General features: G+C 40.3%; 1 protein-coding gene across 1 annotated transcript in view; it reads left to right on the top strand.

Annotated features, from left to right (window-relative positions):
• PHEX (phosphate regulating endopeptidase X-linked) overlaps positions 1-27,309 on the top strand; it is a 208,117-nt gene that overhangs the window by 150,875 nt on the left and 29,933 nt on the right. The window contains exon 15 of the mRNA XM_004587814.3: positions 11,264-11,322. Within this exon, the coding sequence (XP_004587871.2) occupies positions 11,264-11,322 (59 nt within the window). The remainder of the gene's footprint in view (positions 1-11,263; positions 11,323-27,309) is intronic.

Below are 27,309 nucleotides of genomic sequence, written 5' to 3'. Positions count from 1 at the left end.
TTGTATGTGGCTAAGACACCACTTGCATGTTTACTTCATGTATCAGAATTCCACCAGCTTGCTGAAATACAGGCTGGGAAGCAGCAGTGTTGCCTCAAGTCATTTGGTCCCTGCTGCAGTGAGACAAGGGAGAAGCCAACTGAATTCCTGGCTCCTGGGTTGGGCCTACTCTAGCCCTTGCCACTGTGGGCAGCAAAGAGCATGAAACAGTAGAGGTTGTTGTCTCTCTGTCCCCTTCTTTGTCTTCCCCCTCTATCTCTCTGCATCTAAAATAAATAGGGAAATAAAAATGAAAGAAAAATAATAACAGAAATGTACATTTCTTAGTTGGTTTTAAGTAACAATGTATAAAGCCATATAAATAATGTATTGATGGCTCTATTATATAAAGAAATATGTTGTATATATCTGTAGTGAAAACTATATTGACCTAAGAATGAATTCCATTTTGTAATGAAAATTCATATTAATGAAGAAAATAAGGAATGATTAGAAATAAAGTTATTGCAGTAGACGATATATATTCCTTTTCTCTCTTACATTGTTTAGAAGACAGGTGATTATAAAAGGTAGTATTATGATAATCTATTGGTATATTTATAATATTGATAATGTATCTAACAATAGTACTGTAAAGCCATGTTCATTAGATTGTGAAACTGATTGTGGTGTGTTAAGATGTGTCTGGTATTAGAGTAATCCACATGAAACAAGTCAAAATATTCATAAATTTAAGATATTACAGTAGGTAACACGTAATGCAAAAAAGTAAAAAATGGATCATGGGATAAATAAGATGAGAAATACAGAAAAGATGTAAAACATCAGATTTCAATTCAACTGTACCAATAATGTTATTAATTTTGAATGGATTAAATAATCCAAACAAAAGGCAAATATTATCAGGCTTGGAAAAAAGTACAATATTCATTATGATTGCTTCTATGGGAGATTCAATACAAAGTCAAGCATACAAATATTTTAAAAGTAAAAGGATGGGAGAAAATATGTCATACAAACATCAAATAAGAAATCTGGAGTATCAGTACCACATAGACTATAAAATATTATATTACACGTAAAATATGCATATTACATACTAAATGATACAGGTATTTCATGCTAATGTAAGTTTTAAAATTTGTTTGACAGGTAATGGTTTTAAGTCATCTGCTCCACTGACACATGTTATCACATTATCTCTCGGTTCACCTATAGTGTTTCATTCTCAATCTGTTGGTTGCCTCTTCACTTTGTTGATCATTTCCTTTGCTATACAGAAGCTTTTTAGTTTGATATAGTTTCATTTGTTAATTTTGGCTTTGACTGCATGTGCCTTTGGTGACTTTCCTAAGAAGTATTTCCCAATTCTTATCTCTTGGAGAGTGCTTCCTATGTTTTCTTCTAATAGTTTGATGGTTTCTGGGTGCAAATTTAGTCCCTTGATCAATTTAGAGCTGATTTTTGAATAAGGTAACAGGTACGGGTCTTGCTTCTTACCTCTGCTGGGTGCTATTCAGTTGTCTCAACAGCATTTGTTGAAGAGACTTTTCCCTTAGCTTATTTTCAATTCTCTTGTCAAAGATTAATTGACTGTACCTGTGTAGGCTCCCTTCTTGGGTTTCTATTCTGTTCCATTGAAGTCTGTTTCTGTACCAATACCAGACTGTTTTGCTGATCGCTGCTCTGTAGTATGACTTGAGGTCTGGAATTGTGATTCCCCCTGCCTGATTTTTATTCTTAAGGATAGCTTTGGCGATTCATGGTCACTTATGATTCCTTATGAACTTTTGGATCATCTTTTCTATTTTTGAGAAGAATGTTGTTGGGATTTTGATAAGGATCATGTTGAATTTGTATATTAATTTTGGCAATATGGGCATTTTAATGATGTTGATTCTGTTGATACAGGAACCTGGTAAGTTTCTTCTTCTTTTAATGTCTTCTACTGTTTCTTTTTAAAATATTTTGTAATTTTCATTAGGGAGATCTTCCACATCTTTGGTTAGGTTAATCCCAAGATATTTGAGATTCCTCTCCACTATTTTAAATAGGACTGTACTTGAAATTTCTTTCTCAGCTGTGGAATTATATGTATATACAAGTGCCATAGAATTATGTTCATTAATTTTGTGTTCTGCTACCCTGCCAAATTCTTATGAGTTCCAATAGTCTCTTGATTGATTCTTTTGATTCTTCTATGTAGTGAATCATGTCATCTGTAAAATTTCAATTCCTCAGTTCCAATTTGAATTCCTTTAATTTGCTTTTCTTGTATAATAGCTCTAGCAAGGACTTCCAATACTATGCTGAATAGCAGTGGTGAAAGTGGACAAACTTGTCTAGTTCCAGATCTTAGTGAAAAAGTTTGCAGTCTTTTCCCATTTAGTATGGTGTTGGCATTAGATTTTTCATGAGAGACAAAAAAGGAAATACAATAACAGATGTCTTGGCAATACATAGAATTATTAGGAACTATTACAAGCAATTATATGCCAACACATCAGAAGACCTAGGAGAAATGAATGGATTTTTGGACAAATGCAATTTATCAAAACTGAATCAGAAGTAAATTAATAATTTAAATTAATTTTATAGATTTATATCAAGGACTGAGATTGAATCAGTAATGAAATCCCTCCCAACCAAGAAAATCCCTGGATCAGATGACTTCACTGCTGAATTCTAGCAAATGTTCCAAGAAGAACATGCCCTAAACCTTCTCAAACTATTCCAAATAATAGAAAGGAGACAATCCTTCTAAACTGTTTCTATGAAGTCAGTATCACCTTAATACCAAAATCAGAGAAACAACAGAAAGAGAGAACTACAGACTGATGTCCCTGATGAACAGAGATGCAAAAATCCTCAACAAAATACTAGCCAACAGGATCCAACAGTACATCAGGCAGATCATTCCCCCAGACCAGGTGGGATGCATCCCAGGCATGCTTGGATGATTCAACATTGGCAAATTAATAAATGTGATTCACCACAGCAACAAATTGAAAAAATAAAAACCATGTGATCATCCCAATAGATGCAGAGAACGCATTTGATAAAATTCCAAACCACTTCATGCTAAAAACTTTAAGATTGGCATAGAAGGAACATTCTGTAATGCAACTAATGATTTTTAATTTCTCACTGGCAATGGTGCTTCATAAAGCTTGTGGAAAATATAATTAAAATATGTTTATTTTGATACAAAATTGTTGAAATTCATGCATAATTTTTTATGGTGCGTGTTTTCATGAAATTTTAGAGCCCCGCTCACAGCAAGGTCATTGGAGATCTATGAAAATAATCCCACCTTTTATTGTATGATTGCTGTCCAAACCTGTGAAACATTTTAGAGCTTTTCTGCTGTTTTTGTGGATTTTCAGGATCTTTCTAGAAATTCCATCATATTGGAGATGCTACCAGTTTGTTGATTTTTAAAATTTATTATTCATGCGGATATGTAGCAAGACCTGGGTTTCTAATTCAAAAGCTCTTCAATGTGTCATCTTTAACATCACCCGAAGATACTGACAGCTTATTGGGTTAAAATGATCTTGACTTTTTAATTTTTGATCCGTGCTTTAGACAAGCACTAGCTTACTTTGTAGTTTTAGGCAAATTGATTCTTTGTAGTCTTCTGTCAGCAGACCACAAATAACTGTTTCAACAGGCTTTAAAGTCATTACTAATTGGGGAAAATTCTTCATTATTGGAAATTAGTACATCTTTTTGTAATTCTTGTTTCCTCAAATTGTGTATTTATTTTAGGAAAACACCATTGAGAAATTTAAGGTCATTTTTGCATGACATAAGTTATATCATGATCAGTCTTATGCAAATATCTCACTGGTGCTTTTCAGTAATTGTAGGCAGTTGTAATTTCCTGATACCTGTCTAACTGACATCTTTGGAGTTTGAGAGTTCATGGGTTAATCAAGTGGGAATAATTCTGGAGTAGCTCTACTACACTAGTTCACTTTGAGCAGCACATTATGGTTATTTTTGTGCAAAGCCCTAAAGTGGTATTTTGTTTCTTTGTGGGTTTAGGAGATAAATATCCTTTATCTTGCATTCTTGTGGAATCCAGTTTAGTTGCACTAATGTTCCTTAAGAAGTTTCAAAGGCAATGGGAAATGCCAGCAAAAATGAAATGAATTGGGTGGTCATCCCTGAAGGTACATATTTGGGGGTTGGTTCTCAGAATTGTCACTTCATCAGCTTGCTTAAAAATAGAGGATTTACTTTACTGGTTGGCTTGAGTCAAAAGTAATTTCTTTTCCTCAGGACTGCTTTCTTTGACAGAAATGATTTTAAGCCAGCTTCCCTATTAACTTGTTCTCACTCTGCTGTGACCAAACATGTCTGGATTCTCTTTATCTTTTGAAAAATATGCAAAAAATACATGAAATGTCTATGGCCCTTCCAATAATATTTGCTTGCAAAAGGATTAAATGAGTAATATAGCCTGTAGGGTATTAGTAAGATATCAAGAAATACTGTATGAGTTGTCCATTCCATATTTCCTAGACTATCTTTAAGAGTTGCTAAGTAAAATATGAAAGTTTAGCCTAAGGTATTCCTATTTTATACAGCCCAAAGAAATAAGGGTACCAGTATTTTTGCCTTCAGATTATTGTTTGCAGTGCTCCATTCTTTTTATGTGTCCCATTGTGTGGTGTAACTCCAGCCACACGTATGTGGGGCTTGAAATTTATAGGAGACTGCTCCCTGCCTTGTGAACTAAATCTTCCCTCAGACACAGATAGCATGGATACCATAAAGACATAATAAGAAAAACGTAAAGCACATGAATGTTACTATTTAAGTAGATACATACTTGCACATAGGAATAAATTGATTTTTTTTAAAGATTTATTTTATTTTTATTACAAAGTCAGATATACTGAGAGGAGGAGAGATAGAGAGGAAGTGGAGCTGCCGGGATTAGAACCAGCGGCCATATGGGATCAAGGCGAGGACCTTAGCCACTAGGCCATGCTGCCAAGCCCGGAATAAATTGATTTTAATAGATTTAGTGCTTCGCACATACTATTTGGAAAATAGCATTAGCCTGTAAGGACCAGAAAATCTTCTTGAGAATTAAACTGTGGAAAATGTGATGTTTCCATGTCCCAGTCATCTAAAAAATGGGTATACTAGGCAGGTATCAATGATAGAAGATCGGTGCACAATGTGGAAAACACTTCACTAAAGGAATTGCAATTTATTAATTTTTGTAGACAGTTGTTTTGAGCAAACACAACAGTTTTCTGGGGGTAAATTCAGAGTGCTGGATAGGATTTAGTCTGGACAGCCAGCTTTTTCAGGAGGTATACAGTTATTCATCACTGCATGACAATGGGGGGGCTCTCGTTTAGAGAATAAAGCAGCAGTAATCCTTTATCTCTTATGGTTTCCAGGGTTGTGTGGTTCTTGCAGGTGTTTTTTCATGCATGTTACAGACAGATGGAGGCTGGGGCTCGAGTTGTGATAAAGGCTGCCTTTCTCATGTGTGTGGTAGGGTAGGGGGCTTGTACTGTAATACCTGCCTCCATATGGCCTCTCCAAGAAAGCAGAGCTTCTGTAGGCAGTTCTAATTGCTGGCGAAATGTTAAACAGTAAATTGCTTGAGAAAGAGGGAGGGGGAAGGAAGAAGGCGTTTGTGTATACCCAGGGAAGGTTGTGCCTCCTTTAGTTGTGTAACCTTGAAAGTCACACATTTCTATTGCATTTTATTTTTTAGAGGAAGTCACTAAGGATAGTCCATAATTAAGAGGGGGAGGAATTTAGGCTGTCTGTCTGTCTGTCTTTCATTCATTCATTCATTCATTCATTGACAGGCAGGATGTGAGAGATGGGGGAAGGAGAGAAAGAGATTGATCTTCTATTTGTGGATTCATTTTCCAAATGACTGCAGTGGATAGGAGTGGGCCAGGCTGAGGGTAGGAGCCTGGAGCTTCATTCAGGTCTCCCATGTGGGAACAGGGACCCAAGCACCTTTTCGACAATCTGCTGCTTTTCCCTGGTCAAAGTGGAGCAGTGGAATGTGAACTGGTGTCCAACACTGGCCTTGACATTTCATATCTGTCTTCTCTCTCTCTGTTTCCCTCTCTCTCTTTTTTCCCTCTGTCAGATTTATTTATTCATTTTAAAGTCAGAGTTACAAAGTTACGGAGAGACAGGGCTAGAGAGAGAGGAACTGAAAGACATCTTCCATCCATTGGCTCCCTCCCTCCCCAGATAGCCCCAGTACTCAGTATGTGACTGGTCTGAAGCCAGGAGTTAGGAGTTCCCTCCTGGTTTCCCACTTGGTGCAGGGACCCAAGCACCTGGACCATAATTTGTTGCTTTCCCCAGGCAGTTAGCAGCAATTAGATTGGAACCAGAGCAGCTGGAACATAAGCTGATATCCACTGTGGGATGCTGGCATTGAAGGCTGCAGCTTAACTTGCTGAACCAGAGCCATAATGGTAGCCCCAAGACTCTATTTTCCTTCCTTCCTTCCTTCTTTTATCTTTCTCTCCTATTCTCTTTTTCTTTTCTTTTCTTTTCTTTTTTCTTTTCTTTTCTTTTCCTTTCTTTTCCTTTCTTTTCTCTTCTCTTCTTTCAAAAAATTTTTAATTGGAAAAGCAGATTTACAGACAAGAGACAGAAAAATCTTCCATCTAAGATGGAGTAGATCAATCAACCACCTCAGCTATATGCTTGCAGTGGAAAACTGGACAAGGGGAAACTCTAAGATAGACTATGTCAATCAGTGGACTCTGCACCAGCCTCATCGTACCTGGACTGTTGCTGATGATATGTTGGAGCTTCTAGTTGATCGAGGTGACGCTCTGCTGGCTCTGCCCTCAAACCTGAGAGGGCCTCTAGAGGCCGTTGAACTTGAACTGGACAGTGGGATGCTGGACTCTGTATGGTGTGAGCTTGTAATTAGGGAATCCCAACGGAACTTGAGCTGTGGTTATGCATCAAGGTGAAGGAATTCACCATGGGGGAAGGGTTTGGGGTGAAGGGGGGAGAATCCCAGTACCTATGAAATTGTGTCATGTAATACAATGTAATTAATGAATAAAAAAAATAATTAATGAAAAAAAAATCTTCCATCTACTGGTTCAGTCTCCAAGTGGCTGCAGTGGTTGGAACTGAGCTCGCTGATCCAGAACCAGTAGCCAGGAGCTTCTTCTGGGTGTTCTGCGTGGGCATAGGGTCCTAAGGCTTTGGCCCATTATCTACTACTTTCCTGGGCCACAAGTAGGGAGCTGGGAAGTGGAACAGCCAGGACATGGACCAGTGCCCGCACATGCAAAATGAGGATTTAGCCACTAAACCATCACATTGGGCCCAGGACTCCATTTTGTAATGAGAAAAATGGAAAACACTTTGCTAACACATTAAGATGAGCAAAGGTAGCCTCATCTTAGAGGATAATAAAACTAAATATATGTAAAGTTGGTTATAATTACATGTACAAAGTGCTTAACAGCTGGTTTGTAATGGGCACTAAACAGACAGAAGAAATCAAAGCATTGACAACAGGCAAGATGTACTGGGACAGCTGCTGAATACCAGCTCTGGGCGTAATCCAGGCTCCAAATGTGTCCTAGCAGTAGATGGTCTGGGAAATCAGGAATGGTGCAGTTACAAGTCTAAAATCAGGTGTGTCAGCTTCAAAAACGGCATTGGATCTAGTTCAGTGAGTTACTTGTTTGATTCCTCTGTTGTGTTCTCATTTGTCTGTCAGCATTGTCCCTGGATTACTCCTACCCTAGCACTGTAGAAGTTTATCCTGTGCCAAAGGGAGGGACATTGAGAGCGATGGGACAAGGTTTGAGAATGGATGCTGTCTTGTTTGTGTATTACTATGGAGCGCAATGTTATTTAGAAGCAACATTAAGATGTACGGTAATTCTTCCTTCTTGACCTACAAATGGTTAGGTTCTGTAGCTAGAGTATCAGTTGCCTATTGTTCGAGTAACATCGCTGCAACCACAGAAACTGAAAAGCACAAACTCCTTAACTCCTTGTCTCTGCTTTGGGGGGGGTGGGTTCACAGGGTGAAATTGAGGCATCAGTTGGTTGGGCTTTTGCAGGCATGGTAGCTCTGGAAAAAATTCTCCACCAATCTGATTCAGTTGTTTGGCCAATTCCAGTTCCTTGTGTCGTAGAACTGGGTCCTTACTTCCTTGGCTGACTGACTGTCCCAGGAAGCGGGTCTTTGTCACCAGGAGCCTTTCTTTGATCCTTGTATGTGGATAACCCTCATATCTTACAGCCAGCAGCTGTGTCCTGCATCCTTTGTACCCTTGGAATTTCTCTGACTGCTTGGTGTTGCAGTATTTCTTTTCATCTCTTTCTCTGCTATACATCTCCAATTGTAGCTACAGAACAAAGTTGCATGCTTTTAAGGGCTCATGTGATTAGATTGGGACTACCAGGATAACCAAGGATGGTGTCCCTATTTAATATTCCCATCTTTCCTTTTGCTATGTGATGCGACATTTTCATAACATGCAGACGTGAGTGAGTGGCCATAGTTCTGTCTATTGTAAATAGCAGTATTAGACCAATAGAGGTATGTTCCCTTCTACTCACTTCCTCAGGAAACTAGATCGCCCACTGAATTTGTGTGAAGCACTTGGGCTTAATTACAATACTGACCCTACATGTAAAGGAAAGGAATATGCATTTTATGGAAATAAATCTTGGTTTCAGTGTTGACAAGAGATGAGTTTTCTTTCTTGATATCCAATGCTTTCTTGGACAGAATATAGAGAATTTGAAGTCAGACTAGACCTTGTACAAGTAAGTTATACTCATAATCTCATTATCCTCATCTTTAAAATGGTCTCATAATTCCTATAGCTGCCATGTGGCAAAGTCTGTTAAAGTACTTGGGAATCAGTGCTTAATGAGTGTTATGTAAAGATGGTAATAATAATAATTCAGTGGCATGAGAGTACTTCAAAAAGTTCATGGAAAACAACTATGCATGGATTTAAACTTGCTATGCACCAAGATAAGCTTATTTTTAAACTCCATTTTTTCCACAAACTTTTTGAAGTGTGCTCATTTTCATATTTCGTTTATAGGTATGGAAAATGCATAAAAGGACCTACTAGAATCAGTGGTTGAGTTTCCTACGCAGTCTCATATTGGCTTTATAAATTGATTTATTAGTCTGATAGAATTATTTTATTAGACATGTGAGTAAAATGATAGCTCTGAAAAAGTTTTTTTTAGCAGTTTAGCTTAAGATAAATTACTTGCTTTTAATCATAAAATGTGTATTGACTGAAACTCACAACCATTTAAGATGAAGCGTGGCAAAATATAGCCTTTTAAATCTTGTGTACAGCCTGTTTTTGTAAGCCTGTAAGCTAAGACTAATTTCTCTACTTTTTAAAAGATTTATTTATTTTTATTGCAAAGTCAGATATATAGAGAGAGGAGGAGAGACAGAGAGGAAGATCTTCTGTCCAGTGATTCACTCCCCAAGTGACCACAACGGCTGGTGCTGTGCCGATCCAAAGCCAGGATCCAGGAACTTCCTCCGGGTCTCCCACACAGGTGCAGGGTCCCAAGGCTTTGGGCTGTCCTCAACTGTTTTCCCAGGCCACAGGCAGGGAGCTGGATGGGAAGTGGAATTGCCGGGATTAGAACCAGCGCCCATATGGGATCCCAGTGCGTTCAAGGCGAGGACTTTAGCCACTAGGCCACTGTGCCAGGCCCAAGACTAATTTCTAAAGACAGATGTTTGAGGCTGATTTGATGGTTGGAAACACAATTTTAAATCTTTTTAAAATGATTTATGTATTTTTATCTGAAAGGCAGAATTTACAGGGAGAGAAGGCAAGACAGAGAGGTCCTCTACCTGCTGGTCCACTTCCCAAATGGCCACTCTGACCAGAGCTGAGCTGATCCAAAGCCAGCACCCAGAATTCTTCCTCAGGTGTCTCACATGAGTGCAGAGCCCTAAGGCTTTGGGCCATCCTCTACTGCTTTTCCAGGCCACAGGCAGAGAGCTGGATGGGAAGTGGAGCAGTCAGTACATGAACTGGCGCCCATATGGGGTCCTGCCACCACTATGCTGGCTCCTGATTTTGAATCTTAATTAAATAAAATGTTCTTCTACCCCATTCTTCCCATTCCCTTGTCTTTCTTATAATTATTGTGCTTGATTATTATTATTATTTCAATATCAATACAATTTGTCAGAAATTTTTTTCTCATATACCCACATAGTACTGACTTTGCTTTTTTGCCTATCTAGCCTAAAATGTTTGCCATCTGATGCCACATAAATTTTTAAAATAATTCCTGATCTAAGTCACTTATTCAGTGTTTAACGTGAATGTGTAGGGATGGGCATTGTGGCACCACAGGTTAAGTTACTACCTACAATGATTGTATCTCGTAGGAGTGCTGGTTTGAGTCCTGGCTGCTCCACTTTCTATCCAGCTCCCTTCTAATATGCCTGAGCAAACAGTGGAGAATAGCCTAAGTGCTTGGACTCCTGCCACTCATGTGGGGGAGCCTGATGGAATCCCACATTTCTGGCCTCTGCATGCCCAGCTCTGACTTTTGCAGCCAATGTGGGGAGTAAACCAATAGATGGAAGGTCTCCCTCTCTCTCTGGCTCTGCATCTCTCTAACTGTGTCTTTTAAATAAATAAATACATCTTTAAAAAAAAAATGTGAATTTATAGGCACTTCATAATTGCAAGGTTCCTCCAATATCTAATGTAATATCTTAGGTTTAAGTTAGAAATTAGCCTTAGGAAGTTTCTAACTCAACTGAGCTAGTGAAGAAGGCAGGACCAGCTATTCAGGCTCATGACACTTAAATCAACTGGCACTTTGTATTGGAACAAATGGAACCCCCATGTAGCATTGTTACATTGTATTCATCTTTTGTTAGTTTACCTTTATGTTGTCAACAATCCAAAACTTTTGGGAGTAGGGATAACATATCATTGGTGGTGCAGATTAGAGACACAACTCTCTATTGATGCTTGCACAGGTTCTGGCAAACTTCATCCTGTTGCTGTATTCTCATCTCTGGGGAGAGCCCTTTAGATTCTACAATTTTCTCTTGCAAGTTTTTTTCAGAAGCACTGTTGATGACTTTTCCTCTTAGGTCAGTGGTGGTCAACAATCATGATTAGCTGCTAATAAATCCACTCACGTCATGTTTGTCTTTGCTCCCTCTAACCTGGATAATGATGATCATTGTGTGGTATTTGTTTTTTTCCTATAGGTGGTTTACAAATCCAACAACAGTCAATGCATTCTACAGTGCCTCTACCAACCAGATCCGTGAGTACTGACTTCTTTCCCTGACTCTGAGGAACAGTATGACATTCTTTATACCCGCCCTCCCAAAGGGACCAAGAGTGTTAGTGAAGGCAGTATGCTTTCCCGTCCATAGACCTGTTTTCCTCATCGCATTAGTTTTTTTTTTTAATGCTCTATGTCACCACCAATTGATAATAAATGCAATCATAATGAAGCTTACCGTGAAAAGGAGCCAGCTTCCACTCTGATTCCATAATAGCCTTTCTGATTCTGTCCATACCATTTTGAGATCCCCAGGATTAATGGAAAAACTATAGAAAACTGAGCAGATTATATGAGAGTTTTCCAAGAATTGTATGGAGAAATGAAATAAGATAAGTTTGGTGAAAAAAATTGAAATCTTCATAATTTTTTTTAAACAATATGAATTTCTATGAATTTTTTGAAGGCTCATTATATCTGAAAGTCATTTTTTTCACCATGATAAACACTGTTGCATTCCCTTTTATATAAACTTTTAAATATGTCTTTGTAGAATCTGAGACTGTCAGTAGATAAGAAAGAAGTTCAGACGTGTTCTCACTCACCATGGGTTACAGTGTCTTGAGTTGTTTTTTTCCATTACATATCTGTGTACATGCAGCTATTAATGCTGTGGTAAAATTTTAAAATTTTTATTGCTGATGACTTGGCATAAATAAAATTCTGACAGTACCCAGCATTGGTGATGAGAATGTGTGCACACTGCTGGTGGAAATATAAACGGGGCTGCCCAACTTGCAAGGCCGTTTGACACTATCTGGAGAAGTTGAAGAGGGTACTCATACTGTTGACCATCATTTACATGCCTTGGATTTGTCTCAGTGCTGGGATGGTGATGTGGTTCTTAGATGAGCAGGAATAGCATCATAGAGAAACTAGGAAAAACAAGGTCAAATGTATAGGGAAAGAGAAGAAAATAGTGGTTAGCAGGGTACATGTGGGTAGATAGGGAGAGGAAGCTGGGAGACTGTAGGTCAAATGATATGAAGTAGCAGAAATGTAAGATGAACAAGTTCAGAGATCTAATGTAGAATATAAAAACTATAGCTATCGTATCAGGATGTGGCCCTTCTCTCGGCTCCCTGACTCCAGCTTTCTGCTAATGCAGATTCTAGAAGGCAGCAGGTGATGGCTCAAGTAGTTGTGTGCCTGCCACCTATGTAGGACAGCTAGATTGGGCTCCTGGCTTCTGGCTTTGACCTAGCCCTGCTTACGAATGTGGGCATTTGGGGAGTGAATTAGCAGATTAGAATTCTGTCTATCCTTCAGTCTCCATCTGACTCTCAAATAATAATAAGCATTAGTGTGTCATGTTCAGGCTTTCTTTTGATAAGATTTTTATTTCTTTATTTGAAAGAGTTAGAGAGATGGAGAGGTAGAGACAAAGAGATCTTTCATATGCTGATTGACTCCCTAAATGGCTACAAAAGCCAATCCTGGGCCAGGCCAAAGCTGGGAGCTTCATCTGGGTCTTCCACATGAGTGCAAAGGCCTAAGTACTTGGGACCTCTTCTGCTGCTTTTCCTAGGTATTCTGAGAGGGAGCTGAATTGGAATTGGAGCATCTGAGATATGAACTGCCACTCTATGGGATGTAGGCATCAGAGTTAATGGCTTTATTCACTACTTCACAGTGCTGTTTCCAGGACATTTTTCTGAATGAGAAGAATGTAGCTACTTTTTTTTTTTTTAAAGATTTATTCATTTTATTACAGCCAGATATACACAGAGGAGGAGAGACAGAGAGGAAGATCTTCCGTCCGATGATTTCTCTTTCATCATCATCACCCTCTCCTCCCCGACTTTTGCCACAGGTCGGGGAGGAGAGGGTGATGATGATGAAAGAGAAATGACAAATGTGTGAAATGGTAGATATATTAATTTATCTCACTATGGTAACATTTTACTTTATTTTTTTAAAACATTTTACGTTATATGTATATTATAACACCATGTAGTGTACCTTAAATACAATAGAATTTAATAGCAGAACAGAGACAAGAAGAAAAGGAAATGAAAAATCCTGAGTCCTCCAAAATGTATTGAAGAGAGTGAGAGAGATCTTTCATTCCCACATTGCACTGACCAGGGCTGGGCCAGGCTGTAGCCAGAGTCAGGAGTTTCATTTAGGTCTCCCATGTGGGTGCAGGGGTCCAAGCATTTGGGCCATCTTCCACTGATTTTCCAGGTGAGTTAGCAGAGAAATGCATTGGAGATGAAACAGCTGGACACAGATCACTGCCCATACGGGATGCCAGCACTGCAGGTAGAAGCTTTCCTGCTACACCACAACACTGGCCTCCTCAAGGACTATTACATGTGGCATAAGGAGGTTAATATGTTCAAAGCAATATTAGTAACTACAGGATATTAATATTAATAACTACAGGATAAAGGGACTAATCTACATTCCCTGTGCAGGAAAATGAACCAAATCGGAAATATTAGCACAAAAGAATGCTATGGAACAGTGAAAACAAGTGTTCTAGAAGGATATTTGTTCACATTGATGGATTTCACAAACACTGAGTTGCATGGAACAAGACAACTTGGTAAACTACACCAAGTATGATACCAAATACATCAAGTTCAGAATTCTACAGAGCAATTCTATTGTTAGAATCAGCAAACACTGTGTACAGACTCAGACCTTGCCTGGCTACAGCTCATCTTTTAATGATGGCATGCTCCAAGGGTCTGTTTTGTGTCTCTTCTCCATTTTTACTCTCAAGTGATACCATCTAATTTCCTGCTTTCCATCCTATTCTTTCACTGTTGAGGACAGGAAATGGAGTCCCCAGACCTCAGTGTCACAGACCGCCATTTCCCACCTGAACTATGGTGGTAGGCTCATTCCAGACCTCCTTGCATCTGTTCTCATTCCCAGTTAGTTTATTCTTAGTATAATACTGCAGCCTGTTTCAGGTGTGTAGAAGTAAGGATATGGCATCCCTTTGCTCAGAACCTTTTCTGTAAAGGTTTATTTTTTATTTGAAAGAGAGAAAGATGGAGAGCGAGGTCTTCCATTCAGTGATTGACACCCACCCCCCCATGGCTGCAGTCAGGGGATGGGCCTTGCCAAAGCCAGAAGCCAGGAGCTTCTTCCAAGTGTCCCATGTGGGTACAAGGACCCAAGAACTTGAGACATTCTCCTTTGCTTTCCCAGGCCATTAGCATGGAACTTGATTGGAAGTGCAACAGCTAAAACTCCAACTGTAGCCCATGTGGGATGCCAGCACTGAAGGCAGTGGCTTTACCCATTGTGCCACAACACTGTCCCCTGCTCATAACTTTTGATCAGTATTCCATGTCAGTCATAGTAAGAGGCAAACTCATAGACTGGCCTGGTGGCATGTTTTCTGCTTTTGCCTCTTGTTATTCTCCCAGTCCTTTCCTCTGTACCAGATACCTTCATGTTCTTAGAGCACATGTAATGTAGTCTTCCTATATGGTGCTGATGCTTGGCGTTCCCTTGGCCTTGGAAAACCTCCCCAGGCTATCTGTGTGTCTCACACAACCATGGCCTTCACATCTTTATGGGAAAGTTGTCTTCTCAGTGAGGCATTCTGCTGGCCTTCTGACCAGTCAGCCAGGCAGTCATAGGTTCTTTGTGCTAGTCTCACAGGGCAATCCTTGGCTAATGGGGACAGCTTAATTCTTGGCTAGACTGGGCAGCCACAAGACTCTGGCTGCTCACTCTCAAAGGCTACAGCCCCCCATAATCTCTCTCTGTGGCCACTAGTGGCGAAGAAGTCTCTGTAGTACTGACCTGAGAACCCTGGATGGAAGAAATTTCAGCTGCTGGGCCCGGCGCAATAGCATACTGGTTAAAGTCCTTGCCTTGCACTCCCCAGGATCCCAAATGGGCACCAGTTCTAATCCCGGCGGCCCCGCTTCCCATCCAGCTCTTTGCTTATGGGCTGGGAAACCAGTGGAGGACGGCCCAAAGCCTAGGGAACCTGCACTTGTATGGGAGACCTGGAAGAGCTCCTGGCTCCGGGCTTCAGATTGGCTCAGCTCCAGCCGTTGCAACCGCTTGGGGAGTTAACCATTGGATGGAAGAGCTTCCTCTCTGTCTCTCCTCCTCTCTGTATATCTGACTTTGTAATAAAAATAAATAAATCTTAAAAAAAAGTAATTTCAGCTGCTTTATTAAGGACCTAAGCTCCAAACTGAGTGAGTACTAAGCTGCATATATTTTGTGCAAATTTAGGGTACTTGCTATACTATGACTAGCATTAATAATATTTATATTTGATTATATTAATAATATTTAGGATATTATTTGGATAACTAATTTTCAAAGAAAATTCTTTATTGTGTAATATTTGGTATTACTTCATGCAATTGAGTATGTAACATGCCAATGCACATTTAACCTTAGAGGTTAATATATTTTAGAAGTATGTGAAAACATAGTACAGCCATTAGACATCTAGAAAATTTATGTAGCTATACCTAAATAGTATGCTATTTGGTTTTTTTTTAAAAGCATAATAAAACTGCTATCATACTGAATGCAATTTTAACAACTGAGATTTTTCTTTCCATATGTTGTTAAGATTTGCCACATAGCATGTGGCAGTAGGTTTCGTTTTCACTGCTGTATAATATTCTACTGCTTCATTCCAGATTATTTATCTGTTTGACTATTGACACACTATGTGTCTCTCACTTCAGTTATTTTCTCTTATCAACAAGGTTGCCCTGAATCTTCTTGTGTGTATCCCCTGAAACAAGTATCTGGCTATATATTCCTAGGACTGGCATCTCTGGCTGATAGGGTGTGCAAAGACTGAACCTTATCAGATAATGCCAGATGTTTTCCGGAGGGAGTTCTCTGAAGTGCAGAAATTCTCATCAACCCTTGGCATGGAAGATTTCATTTTCACTCATCTTTCAGGTGTCCAGTGTCATCTCTTAGGCAAGAGATACATGCTTCTTTGGCAGTGCTTCCATACTCACTTTTATTTTAATTTTTAAATGAGTTTATTCTTATTTGAAAGGCAGAGTTACAGAGGGAAGGACACACACAAACACACACACACACATACTTTTTTTTAATCTGCTACTTCATTCCCTAAAAGGCTGCAACAGCCAGAGCTGAGCTGATCTGAAACCAGGGGTAATGAACTTCCTCTGGGTCTCCCATGGTACAGGGCCCAAGGACATGAGCCCACCTCTACTGCTCTCCCAGATCATAAGCAGGTAGCTGGATGAGAAGTAGATCAGCAGGGACTCGAACATAGTGTCCATAGGGAATGCTGGCACCTTAGGTGGAAGTTTAGGGTACTATGCCATTGTGGAGGTTCCTAAATGTCACATTCTAATGTCTGTGAAGCTTCACTGTTCCTATGAAGAGTCAAGTGTCTCTAACAACAGTTCTGCCTGCAGGGTTCTCCACTGTCTTCAGAGTTCTTGGCCTGGGAAGGGTTGATCCTGGCAAGAGAGGCTTACTGTGAGAGATGCCGTGGTAGTGAGAGATGCAGTGGTTCCTTGAAAGCCCGTGCGTGGAGGAATTTTCAAATGAACAATTTGAAGCAGTATTTTAATTAAGATATTCAAGCTGTTTCTATTTTCCTGATGACCACTGCTTGCTCTCATTGTAAATTACATTCTGAGGCAAGATGACAAACAGTCCTCTGGGTGGCTTCTTCCCTCTTCGCCCCTTTCTGATTTTCTGGACTGCAAATTACGGCAGGTGGAGTTTCTTCTTAGACATTTCCCCACCGGGTTTCCTGGGAATCCTCTCACCCCCAGCTGCCTGCCTTTTGCTTCACTGAGGAAGTGAAAAATGGAGGTGATTTTCTAAAATGAACATCTTTATTGATTAGGGGCTGATTCTGACAGCATGTGGCCATCTGTTTAATTAGGTTTCACATCTAAGATGTAACTATACTTAGTAACGTGATTTATGAGAATTTCATTAGGTTCTCATTATCATGTTCTGATTTATGCCACTTTAAGTCCGCTTCTCGATGAAGCAGAGTTTGAGTAGGAGACAGAAAATCCTAAGTTTTTTTTTTATTTGCCCAACCCCTCCCTGTACCCTCCCCTCTTGGTGGACCACCCCACCCCGTTGCCATATTACATTTTTTTTTATTACATTGCATTATGTGTCATGGTTCTATAGGCCCTGAGATTCTCCCCCACCACCATAATGTATTCCTCCACCTTGTTGCACCACCACGGATCAAATTCAGCTGGGATTCCCCCACTGCGCGCATCCACTAGGCAAGAAGTCCTGCATCCCACTGTCCAAAAAAGTCCATCAGTTTCTTGGGGAGACCATCTCTGGTCCAAAGGCAGAGCCGGCAAAGTGGTTTTGATAGTTCTACAGAACTGTATTATTGCTAGTCTCACCACTCCAGGCACGATGCAGTCGTTGGAGAATCCACTGATTGACGTTGTCCATCATATAGTCTCCAGTTGCCCAATTTTTTTCATTGTCAACACACAGCTGAGGTGGTCGATTGACTTGTTCTGTCCTCTGTCATTTGATGTTTATCTTCCAGAGACCGAAAGCTCGATTGCGGGGATCCTAAAAGAAACTACGAAGGAGGTGCCCACTATCTCCCTACTAGGCCTCTCGAGCTTCTGGGTCCTGGTTTGTTTGGTGGATCAGTCTGGCTCTAATAGTTCTTATGGGTGCTCTCATTCAAACCTTCAGGTCTCTGTCCCACTCTCTGTTTTTTTTTTTTCCTTCTAAATCCAGACCCTAGGATTTGTGGCCATCTTTTGGTGTTAGATTTTTGTAGCATGGTTCTGGATTTTTTTTTTTTTCTGCTTGTGAAGCTGGGTGGCCATGTCTGCAGACACAGACTGCCGCTTCCCTAACTTCATGATGACTGTGAACCTAGCTTTCCTGCCTTCCAGAAGGAAAGAAAATGTGAACCTTGTTGAGAGACCTTTTGAGTGCCACAGGTCTTGTTACATCACCATGGACAAGATGCTTGTACCCCCTGATGCTGGTTGTCTTGTTGACTGCATATAGAGGTTACGTAGCCCATGGAGTTTTGGGTGGAGGCTTTTAGGAGATGAGATGATGAAGTATCAGCCACTGCCAAAGTCAGGACATCACAAGGGGTCTTCAAAAAGTTCACGGGCTGTGTATCTATGCAAAAGTCTACATGGGCTGCAAAGTTGTTTTGCTCCAAAATGAACTTGTCTTTTTCTTAAAGATTTAGTTTTATTTGACATCGAGAGAGAGAGAGAGAGAGAGAGAGAGAATGAATGAGAGAGAAAGAGAATGAGAGAGAGAGGTCCTCCATTCATTGGTTCACTCCCCAAATGGTCACAATGGCTGGAGCTGAGTTGATCTGAAGCCAGGAGTCAAGTACTTCTTCCAGGTCTCCCATGTGGGTGCAGGAATCCAAGAAATTGGGCCATCCTCTGCTGCTTTCCCAAATCATTAGCAGGGCGCTGGCTCAAAAGTGGAATGTCTGCAACTGAAACCAGTGCCCACCTGGGGTGCTGATGCTGCAGGTGGTAGTTTAGCACACTGAGCCATGGTGTCAGCCCCTAAACAACATTTTTCTATAGTAAAAAGTAAAAAGTACAACAAATGTGGGAAAGTGTTTGTTGATATATCCCATTACCTCAGTTTTGACTCTTGGTAGGTAGATTCTTTTGTCCACCAAAAGACACGTACAGGAATGTTCATAGCAGCTTCATTCATAGCAGGAAAAACCTGGAAAGAAATTGATGTTCATCGACGGAAAAAAAAGGTACGTAAGTTGGGTATATCCACACAGTTGCCTAACAAACAACATGGAAAAAAAAAAAAAACCCCAGTGTACTGATCCAGGCTACAACCTGTATCAGTGCCTCGGATTTAATACTCAGTGAAAGAAGGCAGGTGCCAGAGCAAATGTTGTTCAAGTGCATGTGCAGCTCTGGAGCAGGCCAGCAAATTGACACAGTTGCAGTTACAATAAAGGCTCCCTGTATTGGGAGTTTTGGTTGGGAGGAGGCAGGGAAAATGTTCTCTGTCTTAATCTGAGAGATGATACACACGTAAAAACTCAACTGTGTTCTGATGTTACAAGCTTGCTTTTGCCAAGATAAATAGGAACCATTCAACCTACCCAATACAAACTTTTATGATAGTATTTAGTATGCACAGACATTTTGATCTCATAACAGGGTTTTTGAGGCCAAGTCTTTGGCATTGTATAACAAGGAGTGACATGCTTTTTTTTTCTGTAAATATCCAGATAGTAAATATTTCTGACTTTGAACTTGGCAAGGCACATGGTCTCAACTGGCACAATTTTTCTCTTTTTGTTGCCATATACAATGCATGCAATAAGCAGCCATGTTCCAGTAACCTTATTTCTGGTGGGGTTGGCCCCTGGGCTGGAGTTTGCCTAGCTGTAGAGTGAAGCCCTGAGAGAGGGTGGGTTCCAGGGAGCCATTGAGGAGTGTTGTGATCCAGTTTCCCTAGATCTGTGGATCTGATCAGGTGCTAGTAACCATAGGAAGAGTGGAAGTCACATTTGATTTCTGCTTGTAACATGGATTGGTCTTCAAAATGGAATTTGCTTCCTGCATTCAGTATCAATGTGTGCTTTCAAATGCCTCCTTTCAGTATCCAGTTTTTATCATTGTACATCTCAAATTATATTACAAAACGGTTATAAGCAAATATATTCTTGGCTTGAAAACAACCATGGCTTAAAGGCTAAAACCAATGATTTTATTATCGTCGTCATTCTACACAAGGGATTTGGTTTCCCCAGTTTAATCCCAGATATTCTGTTGAAGATAAGCCCTTGTGCAGGCTGGGCTGTGCTGGCATCCAAACGATATAATTAATCCTGAAATCAAACAGAGATTGGTTCAACTGTTAAGGGATCAATTGTGTTTTAAACTAGCAGAGTTTCTCATAATTCATTGGCTCTGCCCGAAACCATGAAGTGGACGCCACAGTAACAAAACTCCTATGTCCTCTACCGGAATTTGATACAATTAAATCTTTGAAGCCACTTCATTGTCCATTTGCAGGAATGGGGAAATAAAGCTCACAGCTAGAATTTCTGGGTACTGTTCTATTGTTTGGGAGCTAGAGGAAACTCTAACTCATCTCCTAACCCACATTTCTCAGTGCTTAAAAGGGATTCTACTGTCAGCAGTTTTTCATATAATTTTTTTTTCCATTTATCCCCTTAGCATTTGGAGAGGACCCAATGGTTCTCACTTACCTGTATCCATAGGCCTGTCCGGTCTCCTCCCACACTTACCAAAGCTTACCTGTCTAACAAACACTGGGCTGCACAGTTGACACAGTAGCACCAAGGAGCAGTCCTTCATGGGGAGACACCCAGCAAATGCACTGCGAGTGCATTCACGTGGCTTGTGGGGAGGCTCACTGGTGGAGGACTACAGGCCTCTCCCCAGCTCCCAGCACTGTGAGAGGACCCTGGCTGCAGAGTAGAGCCTCCACTGCAGCTGAGCTTTCAGCTGACTGCCTGCACTGCCGTCATGAGAGACCTTGACACAGCGCTACCCAAATAAGCTGTTTCTGAAATCCTGACCCCGAGACTTGGTGAGATCAGGCCTGTTTATTGTTTTAAGTAGATATCTACTGTTTGGGAATGATTTGTAGCACAGCAAGAGAGAACTAATACAGGCATTACAGCATTCCAAATCCCACCGGAGGTTGACACTAAGGCATATAACATGATACAAGCGTAGTGCTTAAAGGTATGGGCTCTGAAGTGAAATGGTTTGATTTTGAATCCTGGTTTAGCCACTAATATGTTATAGTATTGGCTAAGTTATTTAACATCTTTAATCCTTAGTTTAGTTACCTGTAAAAGGGTGATATCAGCAATAATGATCTCATAGGGTTGCTGTGAAAATTAAGTGAGATAACATATACAGAATGCTTGGAATTGAATCTGGTCCATAGTAGGTTTTCAATGAATCTTTGCTGATAGCTGTCCTTTCCTTTGCTGACTTGGGCAAGAGACATTCGTTCCTGAATCATTTAGAAGACATCATGATGGGAGTGCAGCAGAAGGATGTGCAGTGCATTCTGGGAGCCTCTGCAGAGGGCTAATTAGGTCTGGGAGAGTCAAGATGGGATTCCTGGTGAGAGTGACATTGAGAGTTCTAAAAAGAACAACAACAACAAAAACCCAGTTCTGTATAGAGGAGGAAGTTGTGGATGCAGTGGCACAGACATGGCAGAGCATGGCGTGGGACTGGACTGGGAGATGTTTATAAATGCTGAGGGCATGGGCTGATTTAGGGGAGGATCAGTAAATGGGTTGTGCGAGTCATAGATGAAGGCCTTCTAATGTACCCTGAGGAACATGACCACAGGAATTAGTCGAGATTCTCTTGGAAAGTTCAAGATTTAGGTTTCAGTTCCTTAGTCTTTGTGTTTTGAACCTAGCTTCAAGAGAGAACAGATTGAGATCATTTAGAATAGATAGTTTTGCAGATAATTTTGGATAGCAATTGTGAAAATTACATCCGTTGATTTATGTGACAACAATCTAAAAAGCTCAGCAGCATGATGTGTTACGAAAATCGTTTTTATTTCATGGCATCACCCATGTTGTAGTTTCACCAGTGGTGGATTGCTTGTGTTTTGGCATTGGAAATCAAGCAGTGTAGGGTATGGGCACAGCCAGGACTTGAGAGCCGGAGGATTGGGTGGTATCCAGGCTGTGCTATTCTGTGTTCAAAAGGTCTGTGGGTTTGGACAGCTCATTATGTCTCTTCTAAGCATTGCTTGTTGTAAACCCTTTTGCTGAGCCAATGGTCTCCTCAGCTCTTCAGCTGGGGAGTGGAGAAGCAATTATTTGAGTTTTTATAACCTACTTTGAAAAGAATTCTGGATACTCTCCAAAAATTCTTTACTTCACAAAATTTGTAAGCAATTTCAAAGCTTTTATTAAATGAGCTGAAGCTAAGTCATGAATTAACTTCAAACACGTTGAGATGTTCTTGTGTAATATGGTTGGGAAACCTGCAGCTCCTGATGCAGCCTCCTTCCTGCTATTCTCTGAGGTCTGACCAAGGGAGGTACCTATAAACAGTGTTTTGGGTTGGGTCACAAGGGAAAATAAAATATACCATCAACTGGATACCCTGCTGTGTCATGGGAGTCCTGTAACTGTGACAAGGCTTGGTGCCAATGCCTATTGTGACAAAGTTGGGTCCCTGAAGGGCACTTCGGAGTGCTGTTTTCAGTCACAGAGTGCTGGAGGGGCTTGCTCCAGAGCTGCTGGTGGAAAGATTGCCATGTTCATCAGGGTTGTGCTGATTCAAGACTCCAGGTATGAGTGGGGCACTCACAGGCAACTACCTGGATGTCAAAGTGAGCTGACTATTGGGAACCTGGAACACAGCCATGGTCATGGGAGACAGGAAGTCAGGGACCGATTTTGCTAATTCACCTCAAATGTCACATTATCACTTGTCCTCAATTTGAAAAGTCAATTGCCTTTTACCCTATGACCAAAGTAGTCTATAATTAATATGGAAAATGTGAAATTTTTTTGAGCTAAAAATTTCAAATGGTATCTTTTATAAAGATAGTCACAGTTAATAATTTTGTTGAATACCACTCATATTGTTTCACCATAAATATCTTAGACTTTAAATTCAATATGTACTAACTCAAGAAGAATATTTTTCCACTGAACATTGTAACGTGAATATTTCCCCATGTTCTACAGATTCTTGTATGTCATAATGTGTAATATTGTGCCAAATAAAAGCACTTTAACTTCTTTAACTGCTTCCTAATGATCATCTAGTCTGTTTCCATAAAGGTGGAAAGAACTTTGTGGTGATATATTTTAGTTTTGTGGCTAAGTCTTTGTCTAAATCTGAAGTTATTTTTTCAGAAGTTATTTTTTCAGAAGTGCAAGAGTTGCTGTATTAGTAGCATTCCCTGTCGAAGGATTTTAAAATACACCTTGTTCATGTTGAGGTGTACATTCTTGGCTTGCAAAGGGATACCAATTTAGAGAAAAGGGATACCAGTTTATTTTTCCACTAATGAAAGATGTTTTGTCTAATTGATATGAGGAAAATGTTAATGACCTTTTCATTCTTAAGAGCATTATTCTTTCCCAATGGAATATTTAAATATACCTTTACGATATGGTATTAGATTTTCTGCCATTGCCTATAATTAAAATGTCATGAAACACTTAAATAGCAGACAATTAATCTTGTAACTGGGAAAACAGGAATGGAACAAAAGGAGGAGAAAGGAGGAATTTCTATTTGTACAAACTGTATCATGGAGAAATAATAAAAAATAAATAATGAATAGTATTCTATACCCAGGTACAGCTCAGTGAACTCAACGCAAGTTTTCTTGAGCATCTAATATGTTCCCAGGCATGAGCTGAATGTCACTGCTGCTAGTGTTAGTTCGAAGCCTCATAGTCAGAGGAATTGGTGTCTCTCTGCCAGGTGTTGAACCACCTCGGTGGGTGTGGTCCCTGGGCTGTCAACATCGGTATTGCTTAAGATAAATAGGCGTTATTTGGCTCCACTTACTGACTCAGAAGCCCTGATGTTTGGGCTTAGAAATTTGTTTGAAAAAGGTTTTAGCTGTCAAGCTTCTCCCAGAGGCTAAAGTTTCATATTCACTGAGCTACAAAAGAGCAAAAGAGGTCCAACTTAGTTGGACAAAGGTAAGTGACTAATTTCTTCTGGTTTGCCTGGCTCATCTCCGTGCCTGGGTGCCTTGAAAATACTGCACCCAGGAGCCTTTCTAGGCCCGGGCAAGCAGGGGTGGTTGGTTACCCTGGGAAAAAAAAGAGAGAGAGAGAGAGAATATGTATGTATGTGTGTGTGTGTGTGTGTGTGTGTGTGTGTGTGTGTCTGTGCATGCGCACGTGTGCATACGTGCTGAGGCAAGGGTTTCTGTTTGTTGGAGCTGAAAGATAGTTATGGCAGGAAAAGGCTAGAAGAGCCGGCAGAGAAGGTTTCAAGATGGAGGGCCGATTTCCGAAGCTGCTTTCTGCGTCTCTGCGCGCGGCTGATGGATGTGGCCGCAGGAGGTTACCTGTGGGAAGCTGGCAGATGGCTTGGGCATCTTGCTGAATCCCTTGACAGCAGGAGTCACAACTGTTAGAACTCGATGCTTTCTGGAAAGGAGACGGTTGGCATTCACCAAACTGCTGCGAGAATCCAGTTTGAAAGAAGAAGCCACTATTAATCTTAGCAGTGAAGACAATGGAATTGCATTACAAAAAACATTAACTAAAAGGACTTTGTAATTGCAGCAATTTCTGTGTCCCAACTAATGGCTCTCTGCTTTCTGGCAGAATGGTGTCCAGCTTATCAGATCTCAGGAACTCATGTGGTGCTCATTCTCTCTTAGGGTGAGCATTTACCTGGATTTTCTAAGGTGGTTGGAAGTACAACTATTTATGTCCTTCATGACAACCATAATTTATAGGCCATGTAAGGTTCAGATTTGAAAATGTAGTCTGTACCATTTCAGTGGAACTGTTGCCTGTTGTGTGTGTGTGTGTGTGTGTGTGTGTGTGTGCGCAGGGGTGGGGCAGAGTATTTGGGGGGGAAAGACATGAGGGCTATTCTATAGCTCAGTTTGTTACATGGAAGCAGTTCCTTATTTTTCATATATCAGGGGTTCTGACCTGTTTGCATATTTGAGTTACCCAGGAAGCTTTTAAAAAGCATCCTGTGTTCAGGGCTGCATCCCACAAACCATGAAGTGATAGGTCAAGCAGGGATTTGGACATAGATATTATTTTATGAAAGCTGCCCAAAGGTCCCTTATGTGTTTTGGTGGTTCGGTAAACGGAATAAACCAGTGAGTTTCAGTTTTGGAGTCACTGAAACAACCTGGAGGGCTGGCTGAAAACTCTGGTGTCCACCACAAGCTGTCCTGCTTCCCCAGGCCTGCAGTGGGGCCCAAGAATTTGTACCTAACTAATACCCACATGCTGCTGATACTATTGGGCTGTAGACTGCACTTTGAGAACCCCAACTTTTTTTTTTAAGAAATCCTGTCATTATCCATGAGTATAGCCTACCAAATGTAACAAACTGAGCTATAGAGCAGCCCTCATGTCTTCCCCCCCATCCATGAATAAACCTACCAAAACACCACTGCACCCGTGTTCCCACCCACCTAGTATTTCTTCTCTGTATTTAGTTTAAAACTCATTTCATTGTGAAGGTGCATCTGAAAGAGTTTGACAGTTTCACCTTCTGTAAGTCTTGTAAAATAGACTTTCTGCTTCACTAAACTGTCAGTTCTTTGAGGACATTTGTTCAATGTTTATCAAAGTGGCTTGGAACATTATAAATGTTAATGGACATTGTTTATAAAAAAGTGCATCATCATCAAACCCAATTATTTCCAACTTACATATACTAAGATCTCTAAAATTAGGATAACATATTCACTTACTGAACTGTGTCACCTGAAACTATTGCATATGAGAAATAAGATAATCAAATAATAAGCGAAAGAGAATGGCAAATCAATGTCACCATGAAGTATGGTGTTACTATAAAACAGTGTATCAGCAATAGTTCTAGAGCATGGGTTGATACATAAAAGTAGTTCAGTAAGGTGAATATACACCTAAGGCTTTTGAAAATAACTATCATAATACACGCTAGAATAAAGCCACATAAGCACATGAAGTAATTGATGCACATGACCAGATATACTGTTACAGTACAATAGACTGCGATGTCATTGTTAGTTCGTTATGACAAGCAGCTGTACTGAAAGGAACACAAGCAGGTACACACTCAGTGGAAAATCCAAGTTTATCTTTTGGAAGGCAGCTTTAGAAAATATAGTAACATTTCATTTTATTTATTTATTTAGTTAGTTAGTTAGTTTTATTGGAAAGTCAGACACACACACAGAGGAGGAGAGACGGAGAGGAAGATCTTCCATCCATTGGTTCACTCCCCAAGTGGCCAAAATGGCCGAAGCTGTGCCAATGCAAAGCCAGGAGCCTATTCTGGGTCTCCCATGTGGGTGCAGGGTCTCAAGGCTCTGGGTCGTCTTTGACTGCTTTCCCTGGCCACAAGCAGGGCCGCTAGGATTAGAACTGGCATGTGGAAGGCAAGGACTTTAGCCACTAGGCTACCGCACAGGGCCCACAAACTTAAATTCATAACCGATTGATACATGTGCTGGTCCACACATCTGTTGCCCATTGGATTCCTTTTTGGGATTCCCCTCTGTCACCTTTGGACTGGAATTTGTCATTTGTTCTGTCACTTCGTCCTAATGACTGCTGGAATGATTCCAACTGAACACATCTCTTAATGCCAATTCCTTCAAAGGAATCAAAAGAGAGACTGAATTTATGAATGAAATGCTCCTGAATTTAGATGAGTTCAAGTCGCCTTGTATTGTGTTAGTAAATTCATAGAAATTTGCTAGAGAGAGAGAGAGAAGCAACACTCTAGGGTTAAATACTGACAATGAAGGTGGGAGCTCTCCAGTTCTGTTTAATCTGACCAAACATGGAAACAACAAAAACAATGGATGAGTCTAACTCAGAGTTGTCTTAAATCATCAGGATTTGTAAGTCTCCCCGTCCCCCCCACAAAAACTCATATAAATAACACAAAATATTGGAAGGTTAATTTTTAAAAAATATTTACTGTGAGATAAGTTTCCGTACAATAACATTTGTACCATACAATAACACACGTACCATACAATAACAGATATGGAACTTAAATTTTATAGTTTTTCACTTAATATGAATGCAACAAAGAATATAGGGAAGAGAAATTGAGTTCAATGCTCTCAGAGCCAAAAGCATTTGATGTAATTCAGTGTTTGGCCAAGTTTTTCCTTGCATACGCCACAAGCATGGAAGTGGATAGGGAGGGCTAGGAAGATACTAGAGTAAGGGAACTTGCATGAAGTTGGGTATGCTGTTTCAGTTTGTTAATATCTTCATTCCAATGAAAGTTTATTTGAAAATAT

Source organism: Ochotona princeps, chromosome X, assembly GCF_030435755.1.
Source record: "Ochotona princeps isolate mOchPri1 chromosome X, mOchPri1.hap1, whole genome shotgun sequence".
NCBI classification, from domain to species: domain Eukaryota; kingdom Metazoa; phylum Chordata; class Mammalia; order Lagomorpha; family Ochotonidae; genus Ochotona; species Ochotona princeps.
The sequence above is the reverse complement of the archived record's forward strand: the minus strand, read 5'-3'. Positions and strand labels throughout refer to the sequence as shown.